General features: G+C 43.8%; 1 protein-coding gene across 2 annotated transcripts in view; it reads left to right on the forward strand.

The window, feature by feature from the left end:
• Positions 1-14,126, forward strand: part of LOC119161592 (netrin receptor DCC) — a 135,375-nt gene extending 121,249 nt beyond the window's left edge. For both annotated transcript variants that reach the window (XM_037414137.2, XM_075878944.1), the window contains exons 7-8: positions 10,164-10,454; positions 12,785-14,126. In XM_037414137.2, the coding sequence (XP_037270034.2) occupies positions 10,164-10,454; positions 12,785-13,047 (554 nt within the window). In that variant the 3' untranslated portion in view covers positions 13,048-14,126. The remainder of the gene's footprint in view (positions 1-10,163; positions 10,455-12,784) is intronic.
• Positions 14,127-14,993: the final 867 nt, after the last annotated feature.

Below are 14,993 nucleotides of genomic sequence, written 5' to 3' on the forward strand. Positions count from 1 at the left end.
ACAGACATCGGTAAACAAATGAATGTTGTAAAAATATCAAACCACAGTTTCGAAAAACACATCTTTCTTTTGGATAAACAATAGTGAAGCTACAGGGACATAAAATTCTCCACCTTTCTGCACGCAAAAAGCCTCAAAACTTCACGTTCGCGTTGCTCTCCGTATATGGCTATTATTGCAGTATCTTTAAAAATTAGCTCATAATACTATTTTTTAGAGTAACCCGCTTGCAAAGTGAATGCTCACGCGCCCTTTTAGCGAGTACGCATGTTCTGTAACTCTTTACTGATTCATCTGCCTGCTTGGATGATGTAACACCAGCCGCAGTTTAGGACAATCTTATAAATTACATTCTCTCGGAACCTAACAAGTTGCACGAGCTTCTTTCTATATGTAAACAGTTTGTACGTCTTCAACAATGGTACTGTTGCACAGGCTGGATAGGTTGTGACGGCCCCAGAACACGATCTCAACGCCGGATATTTGTATCACCCTCTTTAGGTTAGGTGACACTTAATGAACGTACAGAACGACCACGATACCTTTGGGATAGCCCTCTCTTTTCTTTAGTTTTAAGTGCGAAGCATTTCCTAGCGAACTTCTGTGACTTTGAGCGTGTCTATCTATCTATCTATCTATCTATCTATCTATCTATCTATCTATCTATCTATCTATCTATCTATCTATCTATCTATCTATCTATCTATCTATCTATCTATCTATCTATCTATCTATCTATCTATCTATCTATCTATCTATCTATCTATCTATCTATCTATCTATCTATCTATCTATCTATCTATAGATAGATAGATAGATAGATAGATAGATAGATAGATAGATAGATAGATAGATAGATAGATAGATAGATAGATAGATAGATAGATAGATAGATAGATAGATAGATAGATAGCCGCTTACCTTTGGGTGCTCTCGTGGTCAAACCCTTAAATATGCGCCCCACCGTGGTGGTCTAGTGGCTAAGGTACTCGACTGCTGACCCGCAGGTCGCGGGATCGAATACCGGCTGCGGCGGCTGCATTTCCGATGGAGATGAAATTGCTGTAGGTTCTTGTGCTCAGATTTGGGTGGACGTTAAAAAACGACAGGTGGTAGAAATTTCCGGAGTCTTTCACTACGGCGTCTTTCATAATCGTTTGGTGGTGTTGGGAGGTTAAAATCCAGCTATTAATAAATCACCCCTTAACTTTGCGTGAACCAAATGAACATGCGAGGGTATGATGGTTTGAGGAATACGATGCGCTGGTCAAGACATCAATATTTTCACAATCCCGTGGCGTACGTCATCAAACACTTCCCGCCAGACAGCGCCACATACCCACAAGCGGGTATGTGCCGCTGGTATGCGGGTATGTGCCACAGGTGACTGACCCTAGGAAGGACGAGGAGATACAGGAGAAATTTAACGCGCTGGTGTTAAGAAATGCCCGGCATTGGTAGCGTCGAGCCGATGAATGCAAATAATAAATGTCAGGTTGCCAGCTGGAATCAAACCCACGCATTCTGCGTGGCAATGAAGTATTTTACCACAGAGCTATGCCATGTCTCGCAAATACCTTTCAAATAGACGCTACTCTTCGTGAAACATCAGTCGAGGCTGCAGTGCTGCCTACCCAATTTTGTAAACATTACATATGTGCTCCTTCGATACAGCTGTCACGTCGGGTTGACGTCAATTGTGATTATAGTTGCCATTCGATGTAGCCGATTTATGTAGCAGTGCACAGGGCCAGCATACTCGCTAGCATCAGCGCTTCATATGAGCTTCTGGTGTTGCTAATACGCATGTTTCATTTGGCATAGTTGCGCAAGTGCAAACAACTGGTTATACAAACATCTGCAACTCTTCAACATATGTCTGTGCGTGCAACCTTTGTACATATATTTAGCGTCATTTCATGAAGTGTCGCTGAATAAAAAAATGCAGCATGGTCACCTTCCTTCCGCATGCTTCGCATAGCTTCGATTGCCAGGTACATGGGATCTGCCGATTTTGTTTGTAATTTTTTAACCCGTCCATCGTTAGCTGCGCAACGTAACAAAACAAGATCACAGGAAAACCTGCTTTTAGTAGCATCTGCAGTGGCATTCACTTGCATTTACTTGGTGTTAGCTAGGGTGCGACTCAGGTGCCGCCAAACAATGTCACTAAAATATTAAAATGTTGCTTACAAAGAAACAGGCACGAAAAAGAGGGAGAAAAAAACAGAGCAACACATAAAGAAACGTGAAGAGAAGCACAGAAAGGCATTGAAATGCACAAAGAGAGAGACAGAGAAAGAAATTGAACTAAAGAAATGGAGATATGAAGAGCAAGAAAGAGAAGAAGTAGACCGATGGAGAAAGGGACAAAAATGAAGGCAACAAATAAAAACAGATACGAAAAAGAACTACATATATGAGACACAGCGAGAAATGGACAGATAAAGATAATAAAGCCACATTTTCGCTGGTAGGGTGAATCAATGAATGCAATTAGAACAAATTAGAACGTCCCACGATGAACGGGAAGCAACTCGACGCTGGTGGGGCGTCACTCAAGGCGAAGGACGCACGAAAAGAACACACAGTGCGTGAGCGTGAACTATATCAACTGTCATTGCTCGTCACTTGCACCACACTGCTCAAACACAAAGGATGCTCAAAAAGAACGGAAAAGTCTAATGCAGGACGCACGTGAACTAACAAATGTCCCATTTTTAACTTCCTGTTATGTGATAAGCGTACTGAAAGCGCTGCAAGTGTCGATTATGCGAGAGCCTTCTCGTGACCCATGGCGGCATCTGGCATGTGATGTTCGAGGCATTGCCCACCTAGCGTTCCACTTCGCGAATGAGTACGAAAATTTGCTTTTTAGAACGCGTCTCATGCGCACTTGGAACAAAATTTGGCAGCATTGCTTTAAAGCACACCTTTTGCACAATCTTGCGGGTGGATTTGAATACTTTGAAGCGCCTTCCAGAGCTGTGTGCCGTCAGCGATAAATGCTCACTGTTAGAGTTAAAAAAAGATAGTTTGTTGCAGAGATATTCAGCGCGGCAGGCTGTGTAACGAGTGGTCAGAGGTTAGAATCTCAGGGACGCACGTGGCGATTGTTCCTTTTGCTTTATTTTTGTGGCTTTTATTTATACACACATGGGTCATTCTCCGTAAAATGTCACAAGATTTCGCTCGACCATTTCCAAGTGTATTGTAAAAAATTGTGGATGGTAATACCAATGCACTATTTGCCCTCGGAAAACAATTTTTTTGTATTCAAGCGATTTCAATTTCATAGTAGTGGGTGAAATCTAGGCACCGAAAATATAATTTAAAAAAGTACGATACTTCACAGAATCCCTTAAACATTTGCTAGTGTCGTAAAAAGGTACGGTACTATTCTAATATTACCCTTTGATGACCACTATTTTGTCTCACAATGTGCTTTGTGCAGAAGCAATGCTGCGAATCTGCGCCGATTTCTAATATTTTTAAAAGGTTCCACGAATTTCGCAGCCACAATAAGGCTAAATCAAAAAGCTTAATAGTTGGCAGTGAGTGAAAAAAAGTATTGAAGTCGATTACGAATCAGTATGCAAGGAGCGCAAACGTTCGAAAATCTGTGAAATGCCCCATGTTTAGGAACATCTAGAGTGATGATATGGTTCAAGCAAATATGCATGCTAGGTTTCATTTTAGAGAGTCAACAAAGGAGACTTCTTTGTAAAAGTTTACTAAGAACGATTTTTTTAGGCAAGAAAAAAATGGCAGTGGCTTGGCTCAGCTGTGCCAGGGGATACGTAGCGTTAGCAAAGGTTAGGCTGATTATTCTTAGCTTTCCAGATATCATACTTACAGCTGTTCCAATGACACACACACGGTATACGTATTATGTGGCACATGTATATTTATTTTGCCGGGCAACTACTTCGGGATCCGAAGAGTTAAGCTTCTCCGCTCTACTGCACCGCGGAGCGGCATTTGCACTCTCCTTCTCCATGGCTATACCACAGTGGCAAACGCCAGTCAGAGGCGCTATCAAGCGGCTACAGCGCAGTGTCAGATGGCGACTGCACAGGGAAGGCGCGCGCGTCGGCGTCCATATGACTACCGAGGCTATGACGGCACTCCTCTGGAAAGCGCACAGCGGCGGCGGCGAGTCGCGCGCAGCCGCGGCTGAGTGCGAGGGAGGTGCCGGCTCCGGTGCGTTACACCACTGATTGTCTGCGCAGCGCATCGAATTGCGCGCACACCGGCGGCGAGCCGCGTGCGGTGGCGGCGAAGTATCATTGCGCATGCGCCGACCAGTGCCACGCGAAATTGGCTCAGTGAGGCCAGCGTAGCTAACGCTACAAAAATTTATGTTGAGCATTCCTGGCGTGCCTGGGTAGGAGCCTGAAAGTTCGCTTCACTGCATCACCACGCTTTTTAGGGCAATGGAAGTATGCAGCGCCCACGCGGGTGGCAAGATGGTGTGCTGCTGCGAGCTTTCACGCTTCGACACGCATTCTTTGGCTTTCCGCAGTGCCGCTGACGAAGTGCTAGAGAAAACAAGTGATGCTTCGTTTAAAATATGTTACTAGAAATAAAAGTGCCTAACCAACATCGGGAACACACTTATAGTTCATTTTAATGGGGAGCATGCTTGAATGTGCCTCACGCCATTCGTGCCTCGGAGCCGAAAGGTGCTCAGATCTCCGGTAGAAGCGAACTTCGCTCCAGTGATCGCGTCGCCAACCGACCAAGCGGCCCTCGCGGTTCCTCTTTCGACCGAATCTTTCAGCAGCGCGTAAAATAATCAATGCGAAGGGTGGGCACACTGATATTTTGTCACATTTTACACGGAGAGCCTGTATAACAGAAACAAAAAGTGATAAATCTCTAAAAGGAACATATACTCCCACCGCGTAAGCTTTATACCTGTTCAGAAAAAAAAATTCATTATATATTTGTGCATTGTGTGCCAGAGACAAGGGTTCAAGAAGAGAAAGAAGAGAAAGCCACCCTGCTGTTTCCATGTGTGGGGCACTGCGGGGCAGACATCACTTTACGGAGCACTGCTGTCCTTGGGGTCCACGCAGAGATACGACACGTGGCGTCTTCGTGCCTCAGTAAAAGCCACAATGCCGAACTTCCACCGACTACGGATATCGGACCACCACGCTGTGCGTCACTGACTGATGAGCCACCGGCGCTCAAAACAGTACGAGATCTCCAGACATGACCCCTTGGAGGCGCCTAGACCGTGACCGTCATTCGACAATGCATGGGTAGTCGTCCTAAGCAGCGATATGACAAACTCGTTTCACCCCGCTCGATGGAAGCAAGATTTGCCGGAGGAGGCAGCATCGCCGGGACTATGCTCGTCTTTGGGTTGTGTATGAGTGTTTGTTGGGGGCGGTGCCGGAATAATGACCCTCGTGAGTGTTGTGAAAGATGCTTTTGGACAGTGCAGTGTGAACCTATTTCCCGATCTATATAGGGATCTGCATGGGGAAATGAGACTGTTTGAAATCAGCCCTTGCGGGCTGCTGAGTGCTGGTTCACGGTGCTGATTATGTGGAGAGCCTTGCAATGTAGAGCTTCTCAATGTAGAGCTTCGGGCCCGAGAGCTCGTGCCATGTAAATAATGTAAATAAACCCTATCTACAAAGTTCCACCTCCTCCTTCCTCGACCTCTCGATACCAGATCTCCCGTGCCTGCAAAACCCGGTCGCAACATAAGCAACACACGTAATTTATGGGGCGAAGATGATACGTCGGCAACATAAGTAAGGACTGTAGCCTCCGCAGAGATCGAAAAGTGGGCACACAACCTAAGTTTTGCGTCTGTCGTACGTGCACACGTAGCGACCTGGCAATGAAATAGTTCTGAGCTGCAACCACAAACTGCATACTTCAGTGCCTTTCCAACACCTTCTGCCAGCCGTACGGCATATACACTGTTGGCAAGTTTTCAGCAACGTGCAAACTTAGAGCAGCACACGATCTTGCCAACCGCGGGCGTGCTGCATACTTCTGTTGCCCCGTTGAATCGTGCCGGTGCCGTGGAGCGGGCTTACGAGCCCACGCCCAGGTACGCCGCGTACGCTCAACATAAACTCTTGTTTCTCGTCTACAACAAAAATAAATAACTCCGATTAAACTTTTCCAAATAAATCCCCTTTGCTCGCTCTTTCAAATGAGACTAAGCGTGAATTTTTTCTTGAATCGCATCTCCACTCTACGTTTTTCAACGTTGGCACGCCTTCCACTTCAAAACTACTAGGTCATCGACATGAATACTTTTTTGACACGCTCCCTTCCAACTATCCAGTCATGTGACATTGTTTCATTGTGTCTGTGAAATTTATAGATTTGAAAAAATAACCAAAATGGGTTCAGAATTGCAGCATCGCTTCTGCACAAAGCACATCGTGAGACAAAGTAGAGGTCGTCCATGGGTGATAAAATAGCGCCATTTCTTCTCAAACAATCAGCAGATGTTTACAGCATTCTGTGAACAGTTTTTGAGAATATTTTTTTCGTGACCTGTGTTTCACCCTCTACTGCAAAGTTCAAATCGCTGTAATAGAGAACAAATTTCTTTTCCCAAAAAATACTTTCCGAGGGCAAATAGTTCATTGATACGAACGTCCACAATTTTACATAATCGGAGAAGGTCGAGTGCAATGCTTGAATCGTCTGGCGTGGAATGACCCAGATACATACATACATACATACATACATACATACATACATACATACATACATACATACATACATACATACATACATACATACATACATACATACATACATACATACATACATACATACATACATACATACATACATACATACATACATACATACATACATACATACATACATACATACATACATACATACATACATACATACAAATATATGCCCCGCCACGGTGGTGTAGTGGCAAGCGTACTCAGCTGCTGGCCCGCTGGTCGCGGGTTTGAATCCCGGCTGCGGCGGCTGCATTTTCGATGGAGGCGGAAATGTTGTAGGCCCATGTGCTCAGATTCGCATGCCCGTTAAAGAACCCCAGGTGTTCAAAATTTCCGGAGCCCGCCACTACGGCATCTCTCATAATTATATGGTGGTTTTGGGGCGTTAAAGCCCACATATCAATCTATCAATACATACAAATATCTGGGGCATGACAACAGGTGAATAATCGTTGAGTGTTCATATCATTGCTATCGCAATAAAATAAAGAAAAACAAAAATGACCCCACTTACCCCCCAGCTCCACTCTTCCTTCAAGCTTGGTACCACTAGTGCAAATCTGCCATGTTTTTTTTTCTCTGTGTGCTTGTTCTCTCACGCATCGGAGTTATTGCATGCAAGGACAAAATCAGCACATGTGTTCGGAATAATCAGCGCACGTGGACGCGCAGAGCCTGAAGAGAGGGCACCTCAATAGGTTCACTGTAGGATGAAAGAAGCAGTGCGGAAGAAAAGTTTCAAGTATGAAGGAAAAATATTGCTATTGAAATTGATATCCACCAATTCATCAGGCGTCTCTTCACGTTTTATGAGGACCATGCTCTAACCAATTCTCTCAGAAAGGTCACTTGCGGATGAATGGTCCCTCAGAAGTATAAAAGAGAAATACATTAATAAAGGGCACCTATCTGTGCACTACTATAATAACTGGCATAAAAAAAGAGTAAAATGAAGCAAATGAGCAAACTTTCTTAAATCCTAGGAAAGCGAAAATGTGCTTTCATTGTTCTCTCGATGATTCTGCTATCAGAATAGAACCTTGGTCCAGATGATTCATAATCAAAGGACAGTCAAATAAGGGACGACTCTGTTTGTTTTCTCTTAATTTAGTAGAAGACACGAGACAAGGCGAATGAAAAAAAAATCAGTCACCTAATATCTTTTTCCGACTATGCATTTCATCGTTCTGCCGTCGAGTGCTATTGCGTAGTGCAGGTTGTGAAAGTAACGAAAAAGAGTTCCTGTGCGATACAGCAATATTTGCCTGAAATAAGTAAATGAGTGTTTCAGTGTGGGAAGTGTGCCAGTGCCGACGCCGTGGGGGGGGGGGGGGTACAAAATGACACCAGGCGAGGGCTAAGCCTGCCGGCCTGCTTGGCCCACACTTCATAGTCAACCCCCCCCCCCCCCCAAAAAAAAAATAAATTTCTGCTTACGGCTCTGACTACAGACCCAGTACCAACATTCCATTCCATCTGCCTGCCGGGCTCCCACTTCAGGTCTAGGAGGTCCCCTCCCCCTAAAAAAATTCTGCCTACGCCGCTGACTACAGGTCCGGTACCATGCCACGTGCCGAGTGAAGAAAAAAAGTTGTCTGGGTGGGCTGGATTATGAATTTTATGTACAGTATTTCTCATTGTTATATGATCAGATGTAAAATCTTCGACCATCGCCTAAATGTGAACTCGGATGGCCAGGTTCTTTAGGAACCTCCAGGTGTGATATTATCGCATACCTCGCCCGTAGCAGGATCGGAGTGCCTTTTGACCTGCTCGCCCTTTTCGAAGTGACGCGCTTAACCTTCAGGAGGAACGGCATTTAACGGCTATGTGGGATAATATATTAAACGCCCGCATGCATTGAGGAGCGCTTCACGGGAACCACGTCTTGAATAGGAGTAATCTACCATCGTGCTGTCGGCTGAGCTGGTGGAGCCATTTCATCTCGGGCCGTGCTTGGCACTCAGATTGGCTGTGGCTCCTCCTTAATTTCAAGCTCTGAGATGTCCGACAGAGCTTGTATCTGATGATAAGTAGAGAATAAAGGGAAAGTTTGAATCGACATGCTCGTCATTGAAGGATCTCTGCCCAAAGTGTCATAGCTCCTTTTTGGCATCCGTCTCTTACCAGCATTGGTACAGGTCGGCACAGTTTTATCAGGTCTTATGCATCGCATTCGTCACCGCAATTCGCTGCACATTTTTTCACTGTGATATTACCATATCGTCTAGCTCGCTGGCTCATCTCGCTTTTATTTTACAGGTTTCAAAAATGCATAGCATCTGCATATTTTTTCTGCATGAATTTACGACTAGCAAAATTAGAGCTTATGAAAATACCTATTTCCGCATCACTTCGAATTATTTTCACAACATTACTTTACTTAAACTCAGCACTCGCGATAACGTGTATATCCGGTGTTTCCAAAGGTTAAGGATTTATTATCCTTCTGCTTATAACTGTAAAATGAGACTGGTTTGGAGGCATTTGCACTAAATCAGTGACACTAGATGTTTTCATCAGTTACAATTATAAACGTGCTTCTCACCGCAGTGGTCTAGTGGTTATGGCACTTCATTGCAGACACGAAAACCACGTGGTGAAATCTCGGCCGCAGCAGCCGCATTTCAATGAAGGTGAAAATGCTTGTGGCCTGTGTACTTATATTTAGATTCACGTTAACGAATTCTAAGTGTTCGTAACTTTTGGAGTTTTTCACTACGGCGTCTATTATTATCATATCGAGGTTTTGGCACGTTGAACCCAGAAAATTATTGAAATTTAAGAATCAACCAAGAAACATTTGTTTTTTGTACGCAGTAATTACGTTTACTTCTTACCGGAGTCCTCCACTACGGCGTCTCTCATAGTCATATGTTGGTTTTCGGACGTTAAACATCTCATATGAGATATGTTTTCCTGTTATCTGCATGACGCTTAGGTTCAAGTTAGTAAACGTATACAGTGATCATTTGTATGGAGTTTGTAATAGTACGCATTGTATTATGCGAATGTGCATTAACAGTTTTGGCAGTGCTAAAGTTTTTTACATAAGCTTACTAAAAATTAAATCTTCATTAGGTGCTTTATTTATTGAGAAGGGTACGCATTATGAGCTGGTGGGTCTATATGATATGAGCAAGGATAATAACCTGGACGAAGTTAGTTGTAGCTGTATATTGGTATGGATGCCCTTTCTTGTGTTATTTTTTTTTCGTACGCATAGGCTTCTCACTTGCTCGATTTTCAAGCTGGTCTCATAATTTCAAAACATGTACACGAAATTGAAACAAATAAATATGATATTTTTAGTGTGACCCATTTTAAATAATCTTTTTTTAGGTTGCAACAAGAGACTGCGGGTTACTCCTATGCATTAGCACCACCAGACTTATCTAATTGTTCGAAAAACTGTTTCAGAGATCCCTGTGCCATCTAACCTCACTGTGGTAGCTGTCGGGCCGTCGTCCATTAACATCACCTGGCAGCTTCCGTCGAATAGCACGAACGTCACGGGATACCAGGTGTCCTGGTGTCTCAGCGACTTGTGCATCGGCAAGCTGAACGACCTCACGACCAAGACTTTTTATTCGGTTCAGCGTCTACAAGACTTTAAGAATTACACTGTGTTCGTGTGTGCCTACGTGGATCAAGGTTTGACCCCGTTCGTTGGTCAATGCATCAACGTCAGTACCAAGACGCAGCCGGGAGGTAAGTGTATATGTTTTTCGTGAAAAGTTTTGTCCTGATTATAAGCTCTGATAGCCGAAAAGATTATTAATAACATACAGTGAAAGCCGGAAGCGAAGCACATTTTGAGGCGATGAATCATGCTGCGCTCAAAAATGCTGCACTGAGTGACTCTATAAACTGACGTCATGTGACATGTCCTATGTAAAGGCTGGATTTGAGTGTAAAACACAAGATCAGTTTGCATTTAGTGAGAAATTCAAACGAGGCCCCTCAGAGCGTTAAATGTTTTTTGTCTACGGACACCTTAGTGAAACCCAGAATTATGCAAAGATATTCAATTGAATTTTAAACGGAATAGATCGTCTCAATTTAACACCATAGCATTAACGAGTTAACTTCGGCGAAATTACGGTGTTAAGGTAGATGTCGGTGTCATTGCTTTTGACCAAAAAAATAGTACAAAAATCGCCATTGTAATTACAAAAACCGGTGGTGTAAAGCTGCCTATATGTAAGTGCGCAGCTGTGCAGGAGCGCGTTTGCACCTAACGGTCGCATAGTGGGTATGTCGTCAATTAGCGAATGGAATAATCATGGCGCTATAGACATTTCACAGCCACAGTAGCAGTTCGCATTTCAAGAATAATTGAAACGGCTAATGCTACGCACTAAAACGTTCCTTTCCTTGCGGCACAATTGAAGGTGATGCACATGGGGCCCGATTACGCTATTACGTTCCAATCCTGAAGGCAAATCTTTGTCTTGGCGAACGTCCACGTTTTTTTTTTCTGCATTCTGGCGATCAGAAATCAAAAGTTTCTGCTACAGCGGCGGAGCATATGCATACGTGTTAACTGTGAGAGAGTAGCTGCAGTTGAGACTAGCGCTGCATAGGCTACTTTACGGATGGGTTTAGGTGCACCGTAGTGGGATGTTAACCTTGGCGTTTTGTATTCTGGACAACTAAACGAACCGTGTCACAAATGACGTATGTACATGGAAACGGTTGGGCTGTCGCATTGGACGTTTCATTAACCTAATAATTTACTTCACAACATACAAAAAAAAACTGTTCAACATGCTAAAGTGACGGCACCTATACACTATATGTTTTACGTAAATTAGCATATATATAGCTCTAAAATATGCTGCGCTGGGAAACAACTGTGCATAGGCCTGTAGCGCTAGGTGCTATTTGCTGAACGTACTTGCCATACACTCTGTGGGCGAGTTCGAAAGGTGATAACGTGGTGTTGTAGAGTTTATTACACTAAAAATATCTTTTTGCAGGGCAACGGTACCAAGGCATGATATGAGCACTTTTTGTAGTATCATCAGGCATATTTTAATCGGACCTCCATTTATGCCACTTTGCATTCAATCTGAAGTGTCATTGAATAGGTGGGGTAAGCTGGGAGGGTTGGTAATGGAAAACCATGGAAGAACGCAAAAAAGCACGAAACACCGCCTTCTCTTTCGATCTCCTGCATCTCTCGTACAGTCTCCATGTGTTTCTCTTTTATATATCGGCTTGTTATTCGGAATATAAACTTCAGTTGTTGGTCAGCGCTCGTTAGCATCTCCAACTCTGGTGTACCTTCCTTTTTTTGCGCTGTTTCTTGATTCTTGCATTCACATATGCAGCTCTCGAACAGCGAAAGTTGGTTCAACTTGTATTTAATTGTGGCGTTCGTGATGCACAGGAAGCTGTAAATATCTGAAGTGTTCAACACCGTAGCGTATGCGACATGGTAATTCGAACAAAGCTCGTTTACATAGCTAAATACAAAAGCTGGGTTATCTATAGAGTTTTGTGTAATATAGGTGCTACAAAACTGAAGCACCAACGCAAAAGACAAAAAATATGTAATAAATGCGGTTATTCAATCTGAGAAATTCAAGCTACCTGGTTCACTTGCTCAGAGAATGCTGCACGCGATCCCCCGTGCGCATGAGTGAAAGCTTAGCCACTTTTCGCCTCAGAAGACCGGCTAGTAGGAAATGGGTGGGAACACAAAGGCGCGATGGCGTACTGATGTGCACGCAGACAAAACAGTGTCAGTGCTGGACAGCCTATATAGAAAGCAGGCACAGGGAAATGACTCTGCATTCATTTAGTCTCGATGGCAGGAAATGGATTGACTTTGGTAGGGAAGGAATTAGGCAAAAAAGAAAGACAACTTTGTTGTAATATCTTCGAGACCATTGTCGATGGTACCGTTTTCAGTGCGTGCTATGTTCGCGCAAGACGGATGAACCAGGAATTGGTTTCACGTGCTCTAGTGTATTGTTTGCGCCCCGAACGGCCAATGGACAGACGTGACCCACATCTACTTGTTCTTCTCGCAGCCCCCGCCGGCGGTGTGGCGATACCACTGAGCCAGTCATCGATCCTTGTCACTTGGGTGGCCAAACCAGGATGCCCTTCCATATCGGCATACAATTTGAGGGTCGCTAGCCCAACGCCCACCGTAAATTGGGCTTCCACAGAACTGACTCAGTATACCTTCGCGAACCTGATGACGAAGACGAAGTACACTTTCCAACTTCGGTGGTGTCCTCTGCCTGGGACGTGCAGTGAAGCCGTAAACATAACTGGAAGTACCCTATGAAGATCCGAGGGCAAGAGCTCAGTTGCATAAGAATGTGGCCTTAGCGTTCATGAAATGACAATGGTGATTCAGAAACTATACATAGTGGACAATGCATCATGACTGTACGTGAAAGGTGACCTATCGTACACGCGTGAATGTTGCACTGAACCATCTTTGCGCTCACCCCTTTGCACTGCAAGGGGGATACAACGCGCTCAGGTAATATTTCGTTGGTCAAATTGCCTATAAACTGTTACACATTGTAATAGACGCACTAGAATGTCAACTCAGTACATGCATGCCCGCCTAGTCAAATGTGTCGACATAGTTACATTTCGAAGAAAAAGATATAGAAAGTATGCTATCGAAACGTAACAAGGCGCGAACTGATATTTGACAGCAAGAGAGATCACTTCTTTAAAGTGCACTTTGATATTTCAGATTGAATGCGACAGCATTCAAAAGGCCTACATAGTTTGGCAGTGTATATTTGAAAAAAAAAACACGATTAAACAAAATGGGTTCGCGTTTTGTGAACCTGGTCTCCCCGAAACTCCACACCCACCCATTTACAAACATGTTTTATAAACTAGCTCGACTTTTTTTGTAAATCTAAAGAAGTCTTCTAAATGCTATGCCTATATTACGTTTACCTGACGAGCTGGATTGCGTACGTGACCAACTAACCACCTTTCAATTAAAAAAACTGCCACTTTTTTTTTAAAGGCGAAGCATTGATTTTGCCAGTAATGTACAAACGATTCTACAAAATGATGTTATAATGTCTCATTGGCTGTTTGTATTGTGTTATACAACCACTTAGTAAATAAGTTAACGACAGCCCTGCTACGGTGGTCTAGCAACAAAGGTACTCGGCTGCTGACCCGCAGGTCGCGGGATCAAATCCCGGCTGTGATGGTTGCATTCCTGATGGAGGCGGAAATCTCGTAGGCCTATGTACTCAAATTTGGGTGCACGTTGAAGAACCCCAGGTGGTCTAAATGTCCGGAGCCTTTACTATGGTGTTTCTGGTGATCATATTTTGGTTTTGGGACGTTAAACCCCACATATTATTCAATAAATTAACGAGGACAGTCGAGGAGGCTTCACTCAATAATCGCAAACAGCCTGTTACAACACTGGCATATATGATAATCAGTGCTGGCCGAGAACAGCAAACGCTTCGCATGGTCCCTCGTTTCAAAGCGATCGAGAAACTTGAGATAACAATACCTGTAACACGAGGTGCGCGTTAAGACGATACACCTGAAATCACCAGCGATTTCATCTAGCGCCGCCTTTACACATAGCACATATAAACTACAATGTCAGGTGTTGAACTGCAGCGAAGTGTGGGAGCGGGCTAGTTGGTATTCCATTACTTAAACAGCTGAAGCGCAAAAAGGTAACAACAGACTAAGAAAACAACGAGGGCAAGTGCATACTTCTAAATAAAGTTTTATTGCAAATAAAAATCACATATACCTATCACATGACATCAGAATCAAATCATTCAATGCACAGCGACAAAGAAAAGAATGAGAAAAAAACTAAGCAGCAGTGAAATCAGATAGAGAAACCACGTGCCGGTGAGTTCAAGTATATTTTAGTTTTTTGTTAGTGCAACGAGTTAGTGCAACTGATTAGTTGCTCTAACGAGGACCCGTTAGCGCTTGTCCTCGTTGTTCTCTTAGTCCGTTGTTACCTTTTTGCGCTTCAGCTGTTTAAGATTAACTGCAATGAGTCCAAATATTCTCCATGCCAGTCGCATAGAGAAATACAGCTGGACTGGCGAGACGATACGCACTGTTATCTGACTCTCTACACCTACCCATTTTCTTCCTGCGGTTATTGAGTGCACAGGAAGACGGCGCATATCGAGTCAACATTTATTTCCTGATCTCTCAAGCCAGCACTGGCGTAGCCAGAATGGGGGGGGGGGGGGGGGCTCACTTACTTTCTAT

The sequence above is a fragment of the Rhipicephalus microplus genome, chromosome X (genome assembly GCF_043290135.1).
Source record: "Rhipicephalus microplus isolate Deutch F79 chromosome X, USDA_Rmic, whole genome shotgun sequence".
NCBI lineage: Eukaryota > Metazoa > Arthropoda > Arachnida > Ixodida > Ixodidae > Rhipicephalus > Rhipicephalus microplus.